The 25425-nt window shown below is 30.8% G+C and overlaps 3 protein-coding genes across 3 annotated transcripts; 2 read left to right on the top strand and 1 right to left on the bottom strand.

Moving 5' to 3' along the window:
- Positions 1–208: 208 nt before the first annotated feature.
- On the top strand, positions 209–12065 carry LOC136972552 (cytochrome P450 4C1-like). The gene is made up of 10 exons (XM_067267135.1): positions 209–306; positions 371–459; positions 528–718; positions 784–853; positions 9458–9584; positions 9659–9847; positions 10764–10937; positions 11006–11072; positions 11155–11334; positions 11395–12065. Exons 1-10 carry the CDS (start codon positions 253–255, stop codon positions 11550–11552), a joined length of 1299 nt encoding a protein of 432 aa, XP_067123236.1. The 5' UTR covers positions 209–252; the 3' UTR covers positions 11553–12065.
- An 8587-nt stretch (positions 12066–20652) lies between these two features.
- Positions 20653–22434, top strand: LOC136972551 (uncharacterized). Its single transcript, XM_067267134.1, has 4 exons — positions 20653–21015; positions 21088–21213; positions 21291–21384; positions 21454–22434. The coding sequence occupies exons 1-4, from the start codon at positions 20813–20815 to the stop codon at positions 22312–22314; spliced, it is 1284 nt and encodes a 427-aa protein (XP_067123235.1). The 5' UTR covers positions 20653–20812; the 3' UTR covers positions 22315–22434.
- Positions 22435–22449: 15 nt separating this feature from the next.
- Positions 22450–24120, bottom strand: LOC136972548 (uncharacterized). Its single transcript, XM_067267133.1, has 5 exons — positions 23931–24120; positions 23654–23828; positions 22913–23080; positions 22682–22836; positions 22450–22601 (listed from the first exon to the last, which is right to left on the bottom strand). The coding sequence occupies exons 1-5, from the start codon at positions 24118–24120 to the stop codon at positions 22450–22452; spliced, it is 840 nt and encodes a 279-aa protein (XP_067123234.1).
- Between the last annotated feature and the right edge of the window lie 1305 nt (positions 24121–25425).

Raw genomic sequence — 25425 nt, 5'->3', positions numbered from 1 at the left:
CGAGAAAACAAAAAGAATGCTCGGCATATGAAAATAAAAAAACTACTAACTATATCCATATTATTATTTTTCTGGAATATTTTATTTTTTCAACGTGATAGACTGCAGTGGAAATCGCCCGTGAGGATAAGTAAGTTATTTTATTTTATTGAAAAAATTTAATTATTTACGAAAATATAAATTACTTTTTGTCTTTTCAAAGATATACTACTTGGACTTTCTGCATTATTTCCAAAAGAGAAAGTAGTATATATGAATGTATTTGGAAATAAATTAATTTTTTTCATACATCCGGAATCTGCAAAGGTAATAAAACAAACATAGTTATGTGATATGTTTTTTATAAATGAAAATGAATTAATTATTGTAGGAAGTTCTAAAAAGCAACAGTTTAATCAATAAGGATTCTTCTTACGATTTCTTTATTCCATTGTTTGGAAAAAGTGGTCTTTTGTACAGGTAATGCATTATTTTATATTTAATAAAAATGTCATTGTTTACAATTTTGTATACTTAATTACATGTAGTCCTGATGATATCTGGAGAAAGAGGAGAAGATATTACGCTTCACATTTTCATCTTTGGAATTTGAAAAATTATCAAAATGTGTTTATGGAGCATTCAAACTTGTTTGTCGAGAGACTGAAGAAACTGCAGAAAAATGAAGTTTTTGATGTCGTAAAATGGATGAAATCTTGCTCTCTGGGCATAGTTTTAGGTATTAATCTTTATTTTAAAATATTTTTTCAAACATTATAAAAATACCTATTTATTTTTATGTAGAATTAATATTTGGAATTTCTCTAAACTTTCAGACTGAAAATAATCAAGAATACATCATTACGATAAACAGGTATGGAAAAATTAATACAATGTAAATTCTATCAATTTTCGATATACGTACTTAACACCTTACACTTGCCGAGAAAAATATATTTATTTGCAACAAACACGCAAACGTTTTCAGCCTGATTCACAGGCCATCTTCAGGCTTGGAATACATTTGAAATTAAAATTCCATCCATGGAATAGAAAAATTCAAATTCAAAATTAAATAAGGTACAATCAAAATAAAATATTGAATAACTAACATAAAGCAAAAAATAACAAAAAATATATAAAAATGTAACAAATGAATACGTAAGCATTAATAAATGCAAATTTCTAAGACATACAATAAAACCACTATATTGATTGGTTAGAGCCCTTATTAAACTTCTTAACCATAAACTTCCATGCAGAGGGAAGACTATCTGCGTCCCTCGCATTAAGACAGCCTTCTTGTAATCTACTTCTAAAAATCTGCAACTTTTCCGCTGTCAAGGCTAATGATGGAGACGATAAAGGATTTATGATGGCCGCCTGATTCCATTTGACCGTAGCTCCTGGCGCTTGCGCCATTTGGGACAAAACTGTTGCATTAGACCCCTTTCTGATATCATAACCATGCTCCTTGATTCTAATTCCTAAACTTCTAGTGGTTACTCCGATGTAATCTTTTTTAACGCCCAATTGCATGTTTTCATACGGAATTTTATAAACTCCTGCTTTCTCTTCTGCCTTTATAACATCTTTATCATTCCTGAGGATTTTGTATAAATTAGGGGCCCTTTTTATAAGCATCCTCGAACTTTTTCTGTGTGCTATTTCTTTCATGACTGTATTCATACTTTCATTATATGTAAACTTTACAAACTTATTGGGAGCATTCTTAAAACATCTTTTCTTGATGTTGTTTTCATATTTCTTAATTATTCCTAGAATTGTACTTTTTTGGTAACCTAGGGTCCTGGCTACACTTATTATTCTATTTATTTCTTTCGTCCTGTCTTGTACTCTTTCGCAATACAAAAAGGCTCTTCTTATTAAAGCTCTGAAAGCTGCAATTTTATATTTATACGGATCCTTGGATTGGGAGGGAATATACAATGGGCTGTGGGATGGTTTAATAAAAACACTAGTGGACAAGTGGCCTTTTTTGAATGTGATATCGATGTCGAGAAAATGCAGATTCAAGGAACTTTTCTGCTCCAATCTTAAAGTAAGGCCATCATTGTTATCATTGATCTTATCTAAAAAATCTTTAATTCTGCTGTTACTTCTCCATAATATAAGCAGGTCATCAACGTATCTGCTGAAATACACGATATCATCCTTAAAACCATGAAAAATTCTTTTTTCCAGCCTCCTAACTACCAATTCGCATAGGATCCCTGAGAGTGGGCTTCCCATAGGGACCCCTCTTCTCTGTCTGTAGACCTGTCCATTAAACACGAAACAAGACTCCCGGCAGACCAAACTAGTTAAACTCTCTACTTCTTCTGTATAACTAAGCAATTCCGAGTTATTGCTGTATAAGAAATCCAATAGTGCCTCCTCGCACGATTCTATCCTTACTGACGGATACATGCTCTCATAGTCGAAAACCGTTGCAACTTCATCCTCCATTAATGCTATACTTTGCAGATCCTTAACCACCTTCATAGGATCACGGGCAACAAGAGTATCCGTGTCTAGTTGCAAGGATAAGTATTCATGCAATTTCTTTTCTAACACAAATGTGGGACCCCTGCACTTCTCTACAACAGGTCTTATTTCTTTACCGGTTTTATGCACCTTCGCGAAAGCAAATAATCTAGGTGTTCCTGGCCTAGGGTTCCTGCATTTCTTGAGAAAAGGCAAAACTTTGGAAAGCTTAGAGACCTCCAGTTTCCTGACCCTTCTATCCAAGCTTCCAATAAGATTGCTGTTGATCTTTTCACACTCCGTCTTTTCGATGTAATCCATTAGTGCTTCGTTATATGTACGCCTTTTCATGATGACTAGTTGTTTACTTTTGTCAGCCCTAGTCAAGACCAAATCATTATGTTTTAACCAATTCTTCGTGAGCCGGATGTCACTACTCCTAAAATCCTGCTTACGGCCCCTCTGCCTGTTGTTGAGGACTGCTTTCCATCTGAAGTACTCTTTCTCTAAATCGTCCAGCCCAACAATGCCTCTTTCAATTTCCTGTACTGAGGTTTCCCAATTCATAGCCTCTACAGGTACAAAATTTGGGCCTTTTATTAGAAGCTTCTTAATTCTTCCTGGTACCTCAATTTGGTCCCACGCGCAGAAAGTAATAAGATTTTTCTTTGTATTTCTAACCTTTTGTTTACGTATAATCCATTTTAACTTCTTTACATAATTACTAGTAGAATTCTTCTGGACTGCTTCAGCTAGATCGACCACTCTTTTATTCACATCAACTAGTTTCTCTGGATCCTCATTGTATATAGCGTTTTCTAGGCTAACGAGATCATTCAATAATCCGAATTTCTTGTTCTTCGCAATCCGAATAGACTTCTTCAGGCAAGCCATACAAAACCTGAATTTCAGTGAACTGCATTCCGTAGGAACGCTGATTCGGTAGATTGACATAGGGAATACTCCATTCCTTAAACAAGCCTTTAAAAAATCCAATTTGCATTTAGCTTTAACCAACCTTAAGGTTAACTTCCTGTATCTTTTGCAAAGTTTCACCGGTGCCGCCATATCAATAATATTTTTAAAGGCTTGTTTAAGGAATGGAGTATTCCCTATGTCAATCTACCGAATCAGCGTTCCTACGGAATGCAGTTCACTGAAATTCAGGTTTTGTATGGCTTGCCTGAAGAAGTCTATTCGGATTGCGAAGAACAAGAAATTCGGATTATTGAATGATCTCGTTAGCCTAGAAAACGCTATATACAATGAGGATCCAGAGAAACTAGTTGATGTGAATAAAAGAGTGGTCGATCTAGCTGAAGCAGTCCAGAAGAATTCTACTAGTAATTATGTAAAGAAGTTAAAATGGATTATACGTAAACAAAAGGTTAGAAATACAAAGAAAAATCTTATTACTTTCTGCGCGTGGGACCAAATTGAGGTACCAGGAAGAATTAAGAAGCTTCTAATAAAAGGCCCAAATTTTGTACCTGTAGAGGCTATGAATTGGGAAACCTCAGTACAGGAAATTGAAAGAGGCATTGTTGGGCTGGACGATTTAGAGAAAGAGTACTTCAGATGGAAAGCAGTCCTCAACAACAGGCAGAGGGGCCGTAAGCAGGATTTTAGGAGTAGTGACATCCGGCTCACGAAGAATTGGTTAAAACATAATGATTTGGTCTTGACTAGGGCTGACAAAAGTAAACAACTAGTCATCATGAAAAGGCGTACATATAACGAAGCACTAATGGATTACATCGAAAAGACGGAGTGTAAAAAGATCAACAGTAATCTTATTGGAAGCTTGGATAGAAGGGTCAGGAAACTGGAGGTCTCTAAGCTTTCCAAAGTTTTGCCTTTTCTCAAGAAATGCAGGAACCCTAGGCCAGGAACACCTAGATTATTTGCTTTCGCGAAGGGGCATAAAACCGGTAAAGAAATAAGACCTGTTGTAGAGAAGTGCAGGGGTCCCACATTTGTGTTAGAAAAGAAATTGCATGAATACTTATCCTTGCAACTAGACACGGATACTCTTGTTGCCCGTGATCCTATGAAGGTGGTTAAGGATCTGCAAAGTATAGCATTAATGGAGGATGAAGTTGCAACGGTTTTCGACTATGAGAGCATGTATCCGTCAGTAAGGATAGAATCGTGCGAGGAGGCACTATTGGATTTCTTATACAGCAATAACTCGGAATTGCTTAGTTATACAGAAGAAGTAGAGAGTTTAACTAGTTTGGTCTGCCGGGAGTCTTGTTTCGTGTTTAATGGACAGGTCTACAGACAGAGAAGAGGGGTCCCTATGGGAAGCCCACTCTCAGGGATCCTATGCGAATTGGTAGTTAGGAGGCTGGAAAAAAGAATTTTTCATGGTTTTAAGGATGATATCGTGTATTTCAGCAGATACGTTGATGACCTGCTTATATTATGGAGAAGTAACAGCAGAATTAAAGATTTTTTAGATAAGATCAATGATAACAATGATGGCCTTACTTTAAGATTGGAGCAGAAAAGTTCCTTGAATCTGCATTTTCTCGACATCGATATCACATTCAAAAAAGGCCACTTGTCCACTAGTGTTTTTATTAAACCATCCCACAGCCCATTGTATATTCCCTTCCAATCCAAGGATCCGTATAAATATAAAATTGCAGCTTTCAGAGCTTTAATAAGAAGAGCCTTTTTGTATTGCGAAAGAGTACAAGACAGGACGAAAGAAATAAATAGAATAATAAGTGTAGCCAGGACCCTAGGTTACCAAAAAAGTACAATTCTAGGAATAATTAAGAAATATGAAAACAACATCAAGAAAAGATGTTTTAAGAATGCTCCCAATAAGTTTGTAAAGTTTACATATAATGAAAGTATAAATACAGTCATGAAAGAAATAGCACACAGAAAAAGTTCGAGGATGCTTATAAAAAGGGCCCCTAATTTATACAAAATCCTCAGGAATGATAAAGATGTTATAAAGGCAGAAGAGAAAGCAGGAGTTTATAAAATTCCGTATGAAAACATGCAATTGGGCGTTAAAAAAGATTACATCGGAGTAACCACTAGAAGTTTAGGAATTAGAATCAAGGAGCATGGTTATGATATCAGAAAGGGGTCTAATGCAACAGTTTTGTCCCAAATGGCGCAAGCGCCAGGAGCTACGGTCAAATGGAATCAGGCGGCCATCATAAATCCTTTATCGTCTCCATCATTAGCCTTGACAGCGGAAAAGTTGCAGATTTTTAGAAGTAGATTACAAGAAGGCTGTCTTAATGCGAGGGACGCAGATAGTCTTCCCTCTGCATGGAAGTTTATGGTTAAGAAGTTTAATAAGGGCTCTAACCAATCAATATAGTGGTTTTATTGTATGTCTTAGAAATTTGCATTTATTAATGCTTACGTATTCATTTGTTACATTTTTATATATTTTTTGTTATTTTTTGCTTTATGTTAGTTATTCAATATTTTATTTTGATTGTACCTTATTTAATTTTGAATTTGAATTTTTCTATTCCATGGATGGAATTTTAATTTCAAATGTATTCCAAGCCTGAAGATGGCCTGTGAATCAGGCTGAAAACGTTTGCGTGTTTGTTGCAAATAAATATATTTTTCTCGGCAAGTGTAAGGTGTTAAGTACGTATATCTATAATGATTTGCTGAGTGCTTTATAATATTATCTATCAATTTTCTCAGTAATATTTACAAAATGCATTAGAAAGGTTTATAGCCAGTGTAAAATATACAGACGATATAAAATAAACCAATTTGATATGTACGTCTGTAACGATATTAATATGTTATTGTTGTTTTATATCAAAGGAAATTTAAAAAGTTTAGAAATTACCTGTTACAATATTTTAAACTCATTACTCATTTTATACATTTAAAACGTAATCAAGCCACTCTTTAAAAATACGACAATGTAAACTGTATCTCATTATTGTAATCGAGTCTGTATTTCTCATTTTCTTTGTATTTCCATTTGTATTTTTCAGCAACATGAGATATCAGTTTTAAGTTCATCAACTGACTTATATTGTCTGTGTTCGGATTTTATCGTAGTATAAATGACACGTTTGTAAACACTCAATTTGTCTGTATCTCTAATAACGGGACCAAGTTTATTCTGAAACACAATTTGGCTCACGAGCTTCACATGCAGTACTGAAACGCCTCGTGGCCAAAGAGTTATAAACCTGAAAAACAATTCTATCGTCGATGAAATCGGATTGAACAATCAACCACGGTAAACTGAAATTTTCTATTTTAGAAACCGAAACGTTATAACAAATTGAATGGTCATTACGGGACATGGACAGCTACCGAAGTTTACAGGTAGCAATTTTAAAAACTGGAAATACCGTACAATGGCCATCACAGAAAGTAGAAATATAGGATAATTAATAACAAACGATCTATCTACCGATCGAATCGAAGAGGCGAGATGGAAAGAAACTGCTTTTCCGGCCAGAGGTATTTTAACTTGCACGATCGATGACATTCACGTGGTTCTTATTTTAAATTATAAAACAGCAAAATCAATTTAAACACAACTAAAGGAGGATACGAAGGGAATCGAAGGAGACAAACGATAAAAACCAGAAACAATGTTGCGAGATTAGTAATGAACCGTGACAAAACATTGCAACATATTCTATTAAGATGACAAAAACTCCTAGAAAGTGCTAAGACAATGAGAGCGCAAATAAAAGAGAACGTATTCATTATAGCAATACTGAAGGATCTACCGCAAAGGTACAACCTAATAGCGATACAATTCGACAACTTAAAAGACGCTAAGATGTCTGATTTGAAAAAAGAATTTAAAGACATCAAGAAAGAAATGGACTAGAACAGAGAGAAAACTTTGCTGCATACAGAGCATATCACCAATTGAGTTACAAAATCCCAAAAGAGAAACTTAAAATAAATCTCGAACAAAGAAAATGCTATGCTATATTGCCATTAATCAGTTCACTAGGCAATTGAATACTTTTTGAACCCGATTAACAAAGCAAGAAATAGAGACAAACGGAGAGACAACTTCGACCTCGACAACCGAAGATCAGATTTTAAAACTTAAAATAGCTTTAGAGAACCTAGTTAATGAGGACAGTAGCTGACAGTAAGAAAAAAACCAACTAATGATGGTAACAACCGACAGAGAGTAATGATTTCAATCGAAAACAATGAGACAGATACATGTTGTATCATAAATAGTGGGCCGACCAGTCACATGACCTCGAATTCCCAATAGTTAAAGAACATGAGAAATAACACAAAACAATCACTATGGCCAATAATAATGTCATACACTCTGAAGGCATAAAAGCCGGAGAAATAAAAGATGACGTCTCTAATAGATTACACCACGGAGTCGTATTATATACCCTGGATCAGAGCAACAATTTATTTTCTATAGATAAACTGGCAAAAGTGGGATCAAGGTCATCTTTGATGCCGAAGACTGTAAAATAGCTGACTAAAATAGAAAGGTAATCATATCCGGCAAAAAGTGGTGAGACCTATACACCTTTATGCTCACGCCGTGATGAAGTATGAAATCCCACCATAATCTCAGGGAGTCTTGGCATAAGAGACTCTACCATGTCAATGGAAAGTACAGTAGTACATGAACATTTTGGCCAAGAGAAAAATAGTACACAAATACCATTCTTACCACGACCCAACACACCTTTATGCGATATCTGCATTAGAGCAAAGTTTACCAGGAAGCCCTTTAAACTGGTGATGACAAAACAATCAAAAAGTCCTCTCGATCTCCTACATCTTGACTTAGTCGACCTCTTTTGACACAAATCAATATGAAGAGCAAAGTATGTGGACGACTACTCAAGAAAACTTTTCACCAAGTTTTTAAGTAATGTGGATTAGCCGACGGGGGTAAAAAAACCGTTAAACGCTGGGCCAAAATGATTTAGATTTCTATCGTTCAACCACTGAATTTACTGTTGTTTGTCACCATTGGAAAAAGTGCACCATTTTGAATCGAGCCGTTCTTGTTTTCTCAGAACCGAGGTTCTTATAAGTTGATTTTTTACACTTCCAATCCCGATTGAACGTATTCTCTTTTCCTCGCTTTCCAAGTGGCTGTACACTCATTACTAAGCGTAAGAAGATGCCAACTTAAATTGCGGGAGAGGTCAACCTCGAAGAAGTATTACAACTTTCAACTGAATATGGTCAATCTTAAAACTATATTCTGTTTATTGTTGGTGACATCGAGTTGCCTCCTTGAAACCGTTTTTCTACTTTTATTTCACTTTCTTTCTTTAAAAATAAATAAATAATTCCAGCGCGTATTTTAGTGAAAGTTCTGGCATGTCAGGTTTTTACACTACATCAGTGGTTCCCAACTTTTTCTAGGATGCGGAACACTTTTGTGAGCAATTTTCTTTAGCAGAACACTTACTTAAGCTAATATGAAATACGTAAGCGTGTCATCAGTTATTTTATTAGAATTAAGCAGTTATAACTCAAAATCTCTACTCACATTATTAATCCCCATTTCTAAGACAGGAAAAAATATATTTAAATAACTTTAATGGAAAACTTGTACCTGATGTTTTTTACATATTTCATTCAGTTTTTATCATTGCCTTTATCTTATTCGAAACAGTAGTACACTCCGTAAGTACGAGTCATACATATATATTTATGTTTATGAAAATTTTATGATTTTAATTGTTTGATATTCGGCGGCTCGAATACGATTGTAAACTTTCTGATTTTCGACTAAATCTGCGGAATACTTGGGAGATGCTTACGGAACACCGGTCGGGAACCACTGCACTACATCATATGTATCAAAGGTTTTAAATTAGAAATTATTTTATTACTATATATTTTAAATGAATTACAAATTTTATATTTGAAAAAGAATTGAATATACAATTTGCAATAAAAAAATATATTTCTATTCAAATTTACTGAAATTAAATTCTCATATAATAAAATTCAAATTAAATTTTAGAGTGATAAAATATTTTCTTCCATGGATAATAAATCCATTGTATTGGTTTCCCCCAATTTGCGCCATGACTACAATAGGAAAAAATTTGAAAAGAAACATTCAAATAATTCATCAGTTCCACGTAAAGGTAATTGCAATTATATAAAAGATAAACGCGTATGTTTTGGATGGAACAGATTTATGTTTTAATCTCATGCGTAGGTGTTCAAGACAGCAAAAGAAAATTTCGTGAAAAGACAGCAACGACACTTAGGTGATAGTGAACACAATGCAAAGGAGCCAAAGCTGAAAACCGGAGATATGATAGATGTACTGTTAGATCTTCATGTCAACCGAAGTTTAATGTCGGAAAAAGATATTATTGGAGAGATTGGAGGTCTTATTTTTGCGGTATGTATAATCCATATCAAGTTTAAATTAATCGAAAATAGTCTTATAATCCTGCACGAATGTGTTTCAATATCATTTTTACATTTTTTTTTTTAAATTATACTTTCGCTATTTCAGTATATTTAGAGAAATTTCGTAAAATTAAAAATTTATAGGTACTACTGATTTTTGATCATTCGACGTAAATTCTTATAGTCTATTTTAGCGATGATCACTTTCTTTATTTCACTTGTTAAATAATTTGTTTTGGAAATTTTACTATTTATCTTTCTAAAAAAACCTGCAGTTTTCTCAGCGTTTTTAACAAATTTTGTATATTAAAAAACCAATTCCTAAATCATTCAGATTCATTATAATAATTTGATACTATAGTGAACAAATATATTAAAACTAACTGATAGAGTACTTATTATGTGAATCGACTGGAAGATAGACGAGGCTGTAAAGTCATTTTCCTGGATTATGATACACTCGTAAGTACGAAGAAGCAACCTTAGTGAATTTTTGTGAGAGAGAAATGTCTGGTATTAGTGTTGCAATCAATTAATCTTATTTTGACGCTGCCGAATTGACGTTTCCCGAGTAGTATTTTATTTTTTACTTGTTATTGGTTTTCTTACGAACGTCTCAGATTTTTTGGATCAGAATTTACCACATAGCACGACAACACAAAATATGGATTCATCAAATATATTTAAATAATTTTGATTTCTAAGATTAAAATTGTTGCTTTTTGTCTATACTTGTTTTTGCCTTTCGGAATTTAAAAGGGTCTTTTTTCATACACTCCGTTGTTTCGCCATATTTATGCTCGAAACAGCCGTGTGATAAGAGATGAGGTCTGTTTAAAAATAATATCTAATGTCCTAATTTGGAAGAAATTTTAACTTTTTACTTCAACTTATTTTAATATCAGGCTTACCATACAACCTCCCACGCAGCGTCCTGGACCCTATATTTGCTGGGAAGATTCCAGGAAATACAAGACAAAGTGTATATGGAATTACAGAGCATTTTTCAAAATGACATGAACAGAAATATTACAGTTGATGATTTGCTAAAAATGAAATATTTAGAATGCGTTATAAAGGTAACTTTTCAATCTTTTTAAATATACATAAAAATTAATTTTATACATTTCTACACTAATCGATTCAGGAGTCGATGAGAATCTATCCTCCTGTTCCTGTCATTGAAAGAAAAAATCCATACGAATTAAAAATAGGTTAGTTGTATTATATTAGAATGTGTTGCTTCTATTAATAACTCCTTATTTTAGTAATTATTTTTTTATTATATTAAAACAGATGATTATGTTCTGCCACCAAAATCTACATTCGTAATTTGCATCCATGCCATTCACCACAATCCTTCTGTCTATGAAAATCCAGAAGTGTTCGATCCAGATCGTTTTTTGCCTGAAAACTGTAAAAAACTCCATCCTTATGCTTTTCTGCCATTTTCCGCTGGTCCACGAAATTGTCTCGGTAAGTGTTTCGACAATAAACTAGAAACACAATTATTTTAGTAAAATAACTTATTTATAGGAAGTAAATTTGCAATGGTTACAATGAAAACAGTTATGGCAAACATTCTTCGGAATTTTAAAGTTTACTCTTTGGATCCTCAAGACAAAATCGTTACTTCTTTAAGTGTCGTTTTGACTCCAAAGTCAGTTATAAAAATGTACGTAGAAAAAAGATAAAGTACTCTTATATTGTACTATTTTAAGAAATGTTTATTACAAATTTACATAAAAATTGACTTATAATCTAGACAAGTACAATTCTAAACTGCATTAAAATCTCTTGTTTTCATCTATTACCAGTAGCGTAGCGTAGTGGGGGCAGCAGGGGCGGCCCGCCCCGGGCGGCACGTTTAGGGGACGGCAAAATTTCACAGTAAATAATAATATCTTGTAAAAATTTGAACCTGTACATTACACAATAATGATGATTGTTCTTGCTGAAAAGTTCTTTAGAATTACTGTATATTTTAGTCTTTTAAATTGAGATACTTAAATAAGGGGGCGGCGAAATTTTTTTCCGCCTCCGGGCAGCTGACACCCACGCTACGCCACTGTCTATTACACAAGTAAAGTATAATGTATTATTATTGGTATTTAGACAACTGTATAAAAGTACTTGGCAGTTATAAATAATCATTTATAAATTGTAATTCATGATAAAAGTCATAAAAATAAATTTTAAATGATGGACTCTTGTTTTAGTTTAACGTGATATGGTTCCGCATAAAATACCTTTTAATCCGATGGATGTATTTTTGCGTGTTTTATATAGTTGTATAAAATTACGTTTCTCAAATTCTATCTATAGCAATGTCTATTAAACAATCTTGTTTCAAGGAGGAAATCACATCAGCGTGTTGTCCAAGCAATTTGAGTGCAAATCCAAATTAAAAACACTTTTATAAACAGTCAATCTTAGAGATTTTTGCTGACCTCAAGTCTTATCATCTGATTGTCCACATTAAAGTTTTGGATTAAGCCATAATGAAGGAAAATGAAAATAATATCATATAATGATTCTTTTTGTTTTTTACTTTTTCAAAGAGGAAGGAGTAAAAATGAACAATACTTTTTCCAATGTATCAGCATTTTTTTATTTTACAATGCGATCTCAGCACCAACAATTAAAATATTATTAGTAGTTTTTTTTTTTATTATTTAATGTACTAGAACAAATCGTAGACAAGCCGTCCTTCCCTTTTAGGCTACACAGCTGCCCACTCTTTATAAAAGTTCTTTAAAAACAAAGAAAACACATAAAGATTAAAAATTTTTTAAAATTAGGATGGTAACAGAACTAATAAAGATTAAAAATTTTTTAAAATTGGGATGGATTAACTATTAAGATGTGGTACATCTTATCACATCTTAATAGTTAATCCTTATCTGTTTGGGGTTTTGGCTTTTTTTTATCTACTGAGAATTAGCGCTGATAAATATAAATTATGTTGGGATATGTTTTTGTACAAATAAAAGATAATGTCGCTGTAAAAAGTTTTTAGATGATAACCATTTACTTAGTGTTCTAGAACAAATCATAAACAGTCTGACTTTCCTTTTTATGCTACACAGCTGCTTACTCTTTACAAAAGTTCCTTAAAAACACAGAAAAACCTATACAGATTAAAAAATTTTTAAAATTGAAGTGGTAAATTTTACTCTGTCTTAAAGTGCATTTCATAACATGACTTAATAAAATGTAGTGAAAAACGAAAAATACAGCATCTAAAATTGTATAATAGAAGCAGAGTTCTTCAAGGTAATCCTTAACCAATCAGCAGTGAGTGACGTATATATTCTGCAAAAAAATTTATATAAAATACCTTGACCATTTGTGAAGTTGTAGAATTTTCACTAGTAGTTAGATTCTCCAACTTTGTTTTGGAATATACTTTAGTTCTTGAGCAACTACAATAAAAGAGAAAAAATTAAAACAAATATGAAATTTTAGATGGCATCTATCGACATAAATCGAATTTAAACTTTCTGCCATTATCTGATTGATTAAAAAAAATTAATAATTATAATTGGCTCGAGTTAGAAGAAAGTAGGTGTCACTTCTGTAAATCACGCTATCGCAAAAGCTCCGATGCAACGTCGTATGGCAACAGCCTACGTCATCAGTCTAACGGCCATTGTTTGACCTGCTTATTGTGAAATTAACATTAGAGTAAAACGACGTAGTAATTTATAGTAAAAACGGTCTTTTATAATATTTGTAGTAGTTTGTAAAACTGGAATTTCAATTTAATAAGTATTATTTAGTTCGGATAATTTAAAAATACATCATAAAGTAAGAGAATTACATGAAACTTTATTGTTGAGTATAATACAAACTTTTTATTTTGTAAATTGTATATCGTAATATTACAAAAAAACTAGATCGAAACATACAAAGTCAACTAATTTACTTAAGATTAGTTCATTATATAACTATCGATACACTTGCCTAACTCAGTTTTGTCAAACAAAATTTGAAAACTTCAATTAATCCTGTAAATATTTAAGCACCATTACTATTCAAATGATATATTATTATATCAAGCTGAATTTTACATAATTTGTAACTGTGATTACAAATATAACTGAAAAACATTTTTGATATAAACACAAACAATAATTATCAAAAAAATTTTTTAAAGTATAAACTTTTCAAACGTTTTCTGATCGAGTAATATGAAATAATAATTTTACGTATTAGTCTTGCCAAATTCTACTTTCTATATTTATATCCATTTAGTTTCATTTAACTACACTTAAAATGTAAAAAAATCTACTAACAAATTAATTTGTTAATAAAGGGACTACTTGCTAATTGAACTTTGTATTCATCTTTGACATAGTTCTACGTTTTAGCACTAAACTGGCAGACATATCTAAATAACACGCTTATAAATACTAAAAAATATAAATGTTTTAAAACTACAACTAGATAACTATATGCACAAATAAATCAGTAGTCCAATAATACATACTTTCACTTATATCCAAGTTTTATATCCAAAGATCAGTTCTCGCTAATTGTCGAAAAATAAATTATTTTCACCTTTTCTTTCTGTAAACAAAATCAAAGTAAACTTTACATCTTAAAAAATCCATTAAAAAATAGGCTAAATATATTGATCCACGTAATAAAAATTTATGGCAGTAAACTTCGAAAAATAATTAGAATATAAAAACAGCAAACCGAACTGTATAAAATCTGCCATGAACTCATGCATATACAATAGACTGAAAATGCACTTGTCCAATGTCATCAAGTGACAAAAAGTTTCTGAATCAACGCTATAAGTTTTAAAAAATCGTTCCATGAAATTCGGTAAATTTAATTAACCTCTTGACAGTGAAAAACAAAAATAGTCGTAAAGGCGATCGAGTGGCAGTGGTGAGGGACGACTATAGTCGTTAAAAAGTTCTTATAAAATACCTGGACCATTTCGTGAAGTCGTAGAATTTTCACGAGTAGTTGGGTTCTCCAACTTTGTTTTGGAATATCCTTTAGTTCTCGAGAAATTACAATAAAAGAGAAAAAATTAAAATATATATGACATTTTAGACGGCCATCTATCGACAAATATCGAATTTAAATTTCCCGCCGTAATCTGATTGGTTAAAAAAATTAATATTCCTAATTGGCTTGCGTAAGAAAAAAGTAGGTGTGACGTAGTAGTTTATAGTAAAACGGTTTTCTCTAATATTGATAGTACTTTGTAAAGCTTGAATTTCAATTTAATAAGTATTATTTAATTCAGAAACATTATAAATACATCATTAAGTAGGAAAATAACGAAAACAACTTTATTTTTTAGTATAATACAATTTACAAAATCGAAAGTTCGTATATCGTAATATTATAATAAAACTACATCGAAACATACAAAGTCACCTAATTTACTTAAATTCAGTTCATTATACAACTGTCGATACTCTTGCCTTACTCAGTTTCCTCAAACAAAATTCGAAAACTTCAATTAATCCTATAAATATTTAAGCGCCATTACTATTCGAATTAACTGTAATTACAAATATAAATGAAAAATATTTTCGACATAAACCCTAGGCAATAATTATCAAAACAAAATTCTTCAAGTATATATTTTTCTGTATAAATGTCAGCGATCCAATGTGTGACCTACTTTCTCTAACGTAGTAAAACAAAGTAAGTTGCAGTACAACAATACAAATAAACACAAATAAATTTGTAGCTCAATAATACATACTTTCATTTATATCCATATGTTATATCAAAAAGTCAGTTCTCCCAAATTGTCGAAAAATAAATTATTTTCAACTTTTCTTTTTATAAAGTAGCATATTCTGAAAAACAAGTTCTATCTTCAGCGTAAAATTCCCACTTTTTATCCGTTAAAAACAACGCAAAATGTATGGATCCACGTAATAAAAAATTATTGCAGTGAACTTCGAAAAAACCAGAATCACAGATACACCAGACTGCACTGTACAAAATTTTGCAAAGAACTGATTCATATTTTAATGCACCTGTGAATAATTTCATCACATGACGAAAAGTTTTTGAATAAAAGCTAAAAGTTTTTAAAAATTCTTTCATAAAATTTGATGAATATAATTAATACACAATAACTAAATCTGTTTAATAAAGATTAATAATTTTCCATTATAATTATGCAAATTAGATATAAAAAAGATCATCGCGCAAATTCTCCCGCGAATTATGGATGACTCTTACCTCATCTGGATTGAAGTTTCCTGCAAAATAGTGATAATTTTTATATAATTATTTTACTAATCCAGCCAAATTTAAATAATATAAAATGCCTAGATCTGTTTAATAAAGATTAGTAATGTACTATCATTAATATGCAAATTAGATACGACAAAGATAACTGTGGAAAAATTCCCGCCAAGATAAAAATAGCTTTCGGTCACGTGATCACCAAGAAATACGCCTTAAATTTAATGTTTGTGTACAAATTTATACATTTTAACTAATGTCATCGTTTAAAATTTAATGTTTCTGTAAAAATTAGTAAATTGTAACAAATTTCATCAAAGACAACAGAATAATTTTCAACTCATAAAAACTACAATAAATGATTATTTCTTCGAAAGACGTCGATATGCACGAATAAATAATAAATATACAATAATGCTTTTATTCATTTTAAGTGGATATTGTAAAAATTAAGCTATTTAATTTGTTTGGCTTTTATAATTTAGTTTTCCAATATTTTACTGTGAAATTCCATTTAATAAATAAAAACAAAGACAAGCTATTAATTATAAACAAGACAATAGAATAATTTTTACATAAATTGAGTGAAAATACAGAAAAACACCAATTATATCAAAGATGGGGACAAACAAGCTTACATCCCCAAAACAGAGCTTATAATTTGTTGTCAATTTCAGCCTGTTCCTACTTTGACTGTTTTATGATGGTAAAAAGTTATTTTTTTTAAATAAAAGTACTTTGTTGTTAGTGAAGAAAGATAAAAGTATCGAAATATAATATTCAGAATTAAAAATATTGATGTATGTTCATATTAGAAATGTATATTTTTTTCCGATATTAGAAATAATATTACGAGAAAAACATTATATAAATAAAATACGGCCATAAACAATTTTTTTCTGTCAAATAAATTACGGATTAAACAGGCTTATTTAGAAAAATTCAATCGCGAATAACTGACATTAAATATACAGAGGATACAGTATGCTTGTTATGTGATAGTATCTGCATTTACAAATTAACAAAATTTTCCATTTTTTTTTTCACACATTATAATCTAGGAAACTATGTTTAATAATAAGACATACTACAAAAAGTGTAAGAAAGGAACGTCAGTCATTGTATCTAATGTATTATTGAGAGTTTCATTAATATAAATAATTAATTTTATCAAGATACATTTTTCCAGAAGAAAATTATCGATATTTCTCGTAAATATAAGTAAATTTTATTATAATTTAGATAAAAACTCATTTTTTCCCCACGCATGGCTTCTTTCCCTTCCCTCTTACTCCTATACTTGGAACATTCCATTTCATAATTTGACGTAATAATAACGTTTAAAATGATTCTAAATAAAATATTGACACTTAAAGTAGGCAAATATATATTGTCACGAGTCTCAGTTGTATTCATAAAAATATAATAATCTATACAATAATACTTTTTCACATGCTCTATGTGTTAAAGTTTGCAGCTGTAATTGAAGTAATATATAAAGAAACAAAATGTTTATATTATCAATAGTTATAAAAGATATCTTATTATCACGTAGAAAAACAAAATAAGGCAGAAGAAACAGACAATCACACGATATCTCTATCCAGGACATTCTATAATTGATTTCAAATTTCTAATGTCGACATACATGAATATTTTTGTGTGTGTGAATATTATATTTCGATACTTTTATGTTTCTTCACTAAGAACATCTTAAAACATTAACTTTTTACCAACATAAAACAGTCGAAGTAGGAACAGGCTGAAATTGACAACAAATTATAAGCTCTGTTCTGGAAATGTAAGCTTGTTTGTCCCCATCTTTTATATAATTTGTTCTTTTCTGTATTTTCACTCAATTTACGTAAAAATTATTCTATTGTCCTGTTTATAATTAATAGCTTGTCTTTGTTTCTGTTTACTAAATGGAATTTCACAGTAAAATATTGGGAAACTAAATTATAAAAGCTAAACAAATTAAATAGCTTAATTTTTACAATATCCACTTAAAATGGATAAAAGCATTATTGTATATTTATTATTTATTCGTGCATATCGACGTCTTTCGAAGAAATAATAATTTATTGTAGAGTGTTTATGAGCTGAAAATTATTCTGTTGTCTTTGATGAAATTTGTTACAATTTACTAATTTTTACAGAAACATTAAATTTTAAACGATGACATTAGTTAAAATGTATAAATTTGTACACAAACATTAAATTTAAGGCGTATTTCTTGGTGATCACGTGACCGAAAGCTATTTTTATCTTGGCGGGAATTTTTCCACCGTCATCTTTGTCATATCTAATTTGCATATTAATGATAGTACATTACTAATCTTTATTAAACAGATCTAGACATTTTATATTATTTAAATTTGGCTGGATTAGTAAAATAATTATATAAAAATTTTCACTATTTTGCAGGAAAGTTCAATCCAGATGACGTAAGAGTCATTCATGGTTCGCGGGAGAATTTGCGCGATGATCTTTTTTATATCTAATTCGCATAATTATAATGGAAAATTATTAATCTTTATTAAACAAATTTAGTTATTGTGTATTAATTAAATTCATCGGATTTTATGAAAGAATTTTTAAAAACTTTAAGCTTTTATTCAAAGACTTTTCATCATGTGATGAAATTATTCACAGGTGCATTAAAATATGAATCAGTTCGTGGTAAAATTTTGTACAGTGCAGTCTGGTGTATCTGTGTTTCTGGTTTTTTCGAAGTTAACTGCGATAATTTTTTATTTCGTGGATCCATACATTTTGCGTTGTTTTTAACGAATAAAAAGTTGAAATTTTACGCTGAATATAGAACTTGTTTTTCATAATATGCTACTTTATAAAAAGAAAAGTTGAAAATAATTTATTTTTTGACAATTTGGGAGAACTGACTTTTGGATATAACATATGGATATAAATGGGCACTTGTGCTGATTGGGGGGTACGGCTATTTCAGAGGTTTTCTTCCAGAAAATTAATAATTTCTAGACTAATTTGACTCAATCATGTCCAAAACACGTATAATTTGTTGGAAATCAGCGATATAAAATATGCTATAAACAAAAAATTGTCGGAATACTTACCGAGTGTACCCCGTTCGAAGACGCCATTGCTTAAGCACGATGTCGTCGCGGAGCGGTACATTAGATGGCGGACGCGTACGAAGCGTGTCACGTGACATTTCTCGGGTCCCTTCGGTTACGTGACTATTCACTCGTTTCGGCCACGCCTCGCATCTCTGACGTGTTTCCTGATAACTTAATCTTCTCGCGGAGGAATTAGCTAAACTTTGGAGACATCACGTGATTTAACCGAGCCTTTGAAGCAGTCCCCGAACTACAGGTTGATAAACTTTGCATTAGTTACGTTTCCGGTAATACCGTAACGTTCTACAACAAATCCCCCGAGTCAATTTTTAAAAACTAAAGTAATAAATAATCGAATTACTTTAAAATTCAGATGAAATTTCTGTAGTCCCTAAATTATTAAATAATTATAAAGTTGTTATCTAAATTTACAAAAAAATATGATTTTATTTTTTCACTAAAGTTATATAACAATATTATACATATAATTTATGTAAGATATGTGACTAATTCCATATAAAGACTTTTGTTTGGAAATAAAATGTTTTCATTAAAACAATAGATGAAACGTGTATTAGATCGGTACTCAGTGTCAACACTTAATCGTTAAATAATGTACAATTAATTTTAGTACTTTCATAATATTTTCGAAAGTTCCAAATGATATTACAGAAATTCACTTGTTAGAATGAAAAAACATGAGAAATGACCTTCAAAATGAATAAAATGAACCTATAAAGGTTACGACAGTTACGTTACAGAACGTATAGTCAAAAATAATAATAAATACAAAAATTAATTATTCTATTATTTTATCATTAACTCATTTAATATGGCCAGTGACATAATAATGAGTCGGTTTCAAATTACAATATTTATTATAATTTTATATACATTATCTATTAAATTATTAATAATATGATATATATTATGATGATAAATATTAGTCAGATGCAACAAAAGATGTCTAATGTCTTCAGATAAATATATATAACTCTTTATATAACTCTCTTATTTTTTTCTTAAGACACGAAAGAGATTAGGCTATTTAAAAGCAGAGTAAAATTATTAGTTATTTATCGAATTATCGTACGTTGTTACATGTTGATTTTAATCCATATTTAAAATCGCATGATGTTTGAGATTAATCTCAAAAGACACTGTCGCCATTTGGCCTTTTTCAGGTGCCACAAAAATACAAAACAAACCAAACATTAGAAAATTAACAAAAAAAAAAAAAAAAGTGAACAAAGTAATTTCCTGCATTAAAACAGAAAAGGCATAAGTGATCCGTTGTGGCCAAAAACCCTTCGGAAAATTTACTTCGCCCCTTCTTCCCTCTTTTCTTTTTGGTGTATATCAATTATCATTGTTAGAATTGATTATGCAGGAAAAAGTCTTTGATTAGCAGAATCGTTGGTTTCTTTTTTCATAATTCGCTGTTTTCGGTTAGAACGTTTTAGGCCAGGAACACACATGCGTAAAAATGTGTGGCAGAAAACTGAAACAGAAATCAGCTTTCAGTTCAGTTTCAGTTTTACGCTTTTAAGCCAGGACACACATACGTAAAAATTTTGGCCGAATAGGAAACGGAAATGTAACAACGTCATAAGTAGTTTAGTAAAATGGCGCCTTCAGTATCTGACGTTGTTATTTGTTGGTGGTTGTATTCCGCTCAATCATTGATGCTTTTAAGAAATGATTTTATTAAAAAACGCCAAAAGAGACGCTGGTGGGTTAGGAAACTATTTCGAGAGCGTGATTTACATGGATTTAATAATACGTTGATTCCGGAACTACAATTTAACGATCGAGAATACTATATACAGTAAGTGAATTGTATTTTTTTACATATCGCTGTTTGAGGTTATTTCAAAATAATAAATTTTAAAATCTTCAGATTTCTGAGAATGTCACCAGAATTATTCGAATATTTGCTGTCAAAAATAGAAAGAAATATAACAAAGAAAAATACACGATGGAGAGAAGCCATATCTGCTAGAGACAGATTAGCTGTAACTTTACGGTTTGTTAATCTTTCATACTTTGTAAAATTAGTTAAGTCTTTAGTATACTTTTATCATAAAACATATATTTTTTTAGATTTCTTGCAACGGGTGAGACATTTCGAAGCCTCAGTTTCTCATTTAGAATAGGACGATCGACAATTGCTAAAATAATCGAAGAAACTACGAAGGTATAAATTAAAATTGTTATTAAATTTGAATAGCAATTAACTTATAAATTGCTATTATTTTTATTATAGGTTATTTGGAACAATTTAAAGAATGATTATATGAAAATGCCAGATAATGAAAACGAATGGAAAGCAATTGCTAAAGGCTTTGAATCTCGTTGGCAGCTACCACATTGTTGCGGGAGCATTGATGGCAAGCATATACTAGTTCAATGCCCAAAAAACAGTGGAAGCTTAAATTATAATTATAAAGGATCATTTAGCAAAATTTTATTAGCTGTGACTGATTATGAGTACAAATTTATTTCAGTCGAGTTTTGTTTCATGGGTGGTGAAAGTGATGGTGGGATTTTTCAAAGAAGTTCTTTTGGAAAAAAGCTTTCAGAAGAAAAATTAAATCTTCCAAATGAAAATATATTATTAAATTCTAATAAAGTATTTCCATATTTCTTTGTTGGAGATGAAGCTTTTCCTCTTAAAAAAAATTTAATGAGACCTTATCCAAGGAGATCAGCTTTCACTCATCCTCAAAAAGTGTTTAACTATCGCCTTAGTAGAGCTCGAAGAATAGTAGAAAATGCTTTTGGAATTCTGTCGGTGCGCTTTAGAATTTTTAAAAGACCACTCAATTATAGTGAGAAAACAATAGAAAGAATAGTTGCTGCTGCCCTTGTTTTACACAATTTTTTATTGACAGAAAATGCAAGTATTTACAATCCCCCAGGCTTCTCAGATTATGATGATGATAATTTTAATTTTCAACCAGGTTTATGGCGCCAAGATGGAAATATTAATTCTTCACATTGTTCTTTTGGATCCAATATGCATGGCATAAATGCAAAATCTTTGCGTGACAAACTAGCTATTTACTTGTGTAATGAAGGATCTGTACCATGGCAGAATAGCAAGATATATCCAGGTGTATCATAAAAAATTTTTTAAACAATTCATTTTGTATAAGTTAATATTTGTAATTATACAGTATAAACTACTTAAATTTTTCATTGGTAATAATAAAGACAATTTTATAAACTTTGAAAAATTATTTTATTATTTCTGATTACATTACATAAAATATTTTTCTTGACCTTCGAGATCTAACATCAACAATTTAATATTTTTTGTGGCATTAAATTGGTCTCTTGCATCCAATTTTCTTAATCTTAATTTCAAAGACTCACAAAATAATTCAATTTTGTCTGGCTCTGACACATTACCTAAAATAAAAAAAAAATAACTTTTAAATCTGTCATTGTTTTGTACTATATTTTGCCTATATTCATAAATTTGAACTTACAACTCCTATCCAAAAAACTATTTATTGCTGTTGATGTCGATGACAAGGATAAAAGAGCATTATTATAATAATCCTGATTACTACAGGTATCTGATTTTTTTCTTCTTTTTTCTTGCTGATTGAAACTTTTATTAGAATCACTGCTTTGATATCGTCTGAAACAAAACCCACGCATTAAAAATCTTATTCTTTTTCATTAAAATCATTATTATTTATTTATTTACAACTTACTGGTCTGACTCAGTTTCTTGATTAATATCAATATTTTGGGCAATTTCTAGATCATTCTGGGTCATCTGATTTTCTGACAAATTTTCTGATGATAATTGTGTTGACTCTGTGTCAACATTGTCAACATAATTATCATTTTCAACTATTCTTGTTTCATTATTTAGGGTACTAAAAGAAATAAAAAAAATACTATATATAAATAATTTATGATAAAATTAAGACAAAATATTTTTTAAACTAATAACTAGTACTTATAGGTAATAATAGCAACTATATATACACATATACAATAACTAGATATAGATAATATTAATTTGATATAGATAATAACAACTTATTACACTGGGTCTACAGATAGGTCTACAGATTACGCATAGGTCTATCTACCCTAATAAAAACATTTGTAATCAGTCGTAAATGGTAAATGATATCCAATGATATGAATTTATTTATTTGACAAGAAATGTAGTCATTTGAACTATATGAGAGAACTTTCAAATCATAGAAATGATGTCAAAAGGGCTTAAATGAATTATTAGTATTACAATCAATTGGTACTAACTTTATTTTTGTTTAAACACAAGTTTTATTACATTTTACTATAATAACTACTTTAATATAATCAAGTGACCAACCAAATGATAAAACCAATATCCCTTGATAAACATTTATATTAGTTAATGATGGTAAAGTGTCTTAAAGTAGATTCTGGAGGAGTAGAGTAAATGTATTAATACTCACGTTTCTGTGCAGCCAATATATCCTCCCAATATACTATCCATTAAAGGAAATAATTCCCATCGAAATCTATATATATCTGTACTGCCACTGCCACTAACGCTGCTACATTTTATTAATTTTTTTTCTCGCATGTATCTGTCCCTTTGGACCTTCCACTTTTTCTCCGCCGCCTCTGCTATAATTTTGAAAATTTAAATTAATAGACTTGTATTCCGAATTGAAATAAAGAACGTGTGGTCTAAATACTAAGCCTATATATCGATTCTACTAGACCTACCTGTTATTTGAAATCTAGCACCTATGGCCGTCCACACACTTTGTTTGTACACAGTGTCTTTATATGCGACACTTTTTTTGTCATAGAGACACTGATGGGGTCGAACATATTCTATAAACTCTTCTATTTCGTTGATTTTTCGCTTTTTAGACACCGTAACAATTGTAGGGTTAACCATCATTGTCGCCATTGTTAGAATGAAAACCACGTGTCTACTTTGACGTCACAGAAAAGACTTCTCTTTATTGGAGGAATTTTGGCGTAAAAATTCTACGCGCGTAAAAACTAGAGACACGCTCTACTCTACTTTCAGTTCTGTTTCAGCCAAAATTTCAAAAAAATTTTTACGCTTTCTGTTTTATGCTAGATTTTACGCCGAATTTTATGCATGTGTGTTCCTGGCCTTACTTTGAAGATCTGACTGAAAGGGTTTTTCTTATGTTTGTGTTAAATTTATTCTTGTTAGTTAATTCATGAAAATTTCTACGTAACAAGTTCCAGTATTTTATCATTTGAAAGACTGGGTCAGTTCGTCCAATTGAAAGTTTTGTTGAGGGTTTTAAGAAGTTATAATTTAGACGATGGCAGTAGTTTTCCTTCCTGCGATGATTTTCGAAAATGCTTAGAAGATAACTTATGCGTTTTAAGTTTTATAAATTTAAAGGAGAAAAGTATAGTTTGCTTTACGTATAAAGTTTTTATGTTGTCGATTTTTTCTTGTTGATAACAATTGGAAGTTGATTCGTAGTAATTGAATTTGATGATGGCTCTCATTAGGTGATTTTGTTGTGTTTGCAGACGGTTAACGATATAGTTCCCCATATAGTTATACCGCATAGAATTTTCGGTTCTGTACAGATGTGATATAGTCGTTTAATCGTATTTATGTTTAGGAAATCCTGTATTTTTCTGATTATGCCAGTAAACTTGGTGACAGTTTTTGTTACATTTTCGATATGTCTATCGTATTTGAGTTTATCATCTATCAAAACTGAGATATCACTTCAAATAGGTCATTCAAGTAGATATTAAAGAGGATGATGATAATCGGACGGTAATTTTCTATGTCCCTTTTAGACCCTTTATTTTTGTATATTGGTATGACCATATTATTTAAATCGGAATGATCCTTAAATATGTTAAGTATCGCACCCTGTAATATGAGATTTTGGACTCTGATATTGTTTTTGAAGAATTAAAAAATGTAGTAGCTAAATTTAAATGCAATAGGGTACTGGGTATAGATCAGATTAGAATACAATGTTTTAAAAGTTTATCTAATCAATCTCTATTAGACTTGTTTAATAAAATTAAAAGAACTGCAAGTTTCTCAAATAACTGGATTGAAATTCTATTCGAATATAAAAGAGTTGTATCGAGAAAAACTGTATCGTTTCTTTTTACGTTTTAAGTTAAGAATCTTATAATCGAGATGGGTTGATAATTATAGTTATATTTTTGTAGATTGTAAAATTTGTTATATTATGTATTTTCT

This window comes from Centruroides vittatus, unplaced genomic scaffold (genome assembly GCF_030686945.1).
Source record: "Centruroides vittatus isolate TY-2023 unplaced genomic scaffold, ASM3068694v2 contig_2969, whole genome shotgun sequence".
Classification (NCBI taxonomy): Eukaryota; Metazoa; Arthropoda; class Arachnida; order Scorpiones; family Buthidae; genus Centruroides; species Centruroides vittatus.
This window is presented reverse-complemented; position numbering and strand designations above follow the sequence as displayed.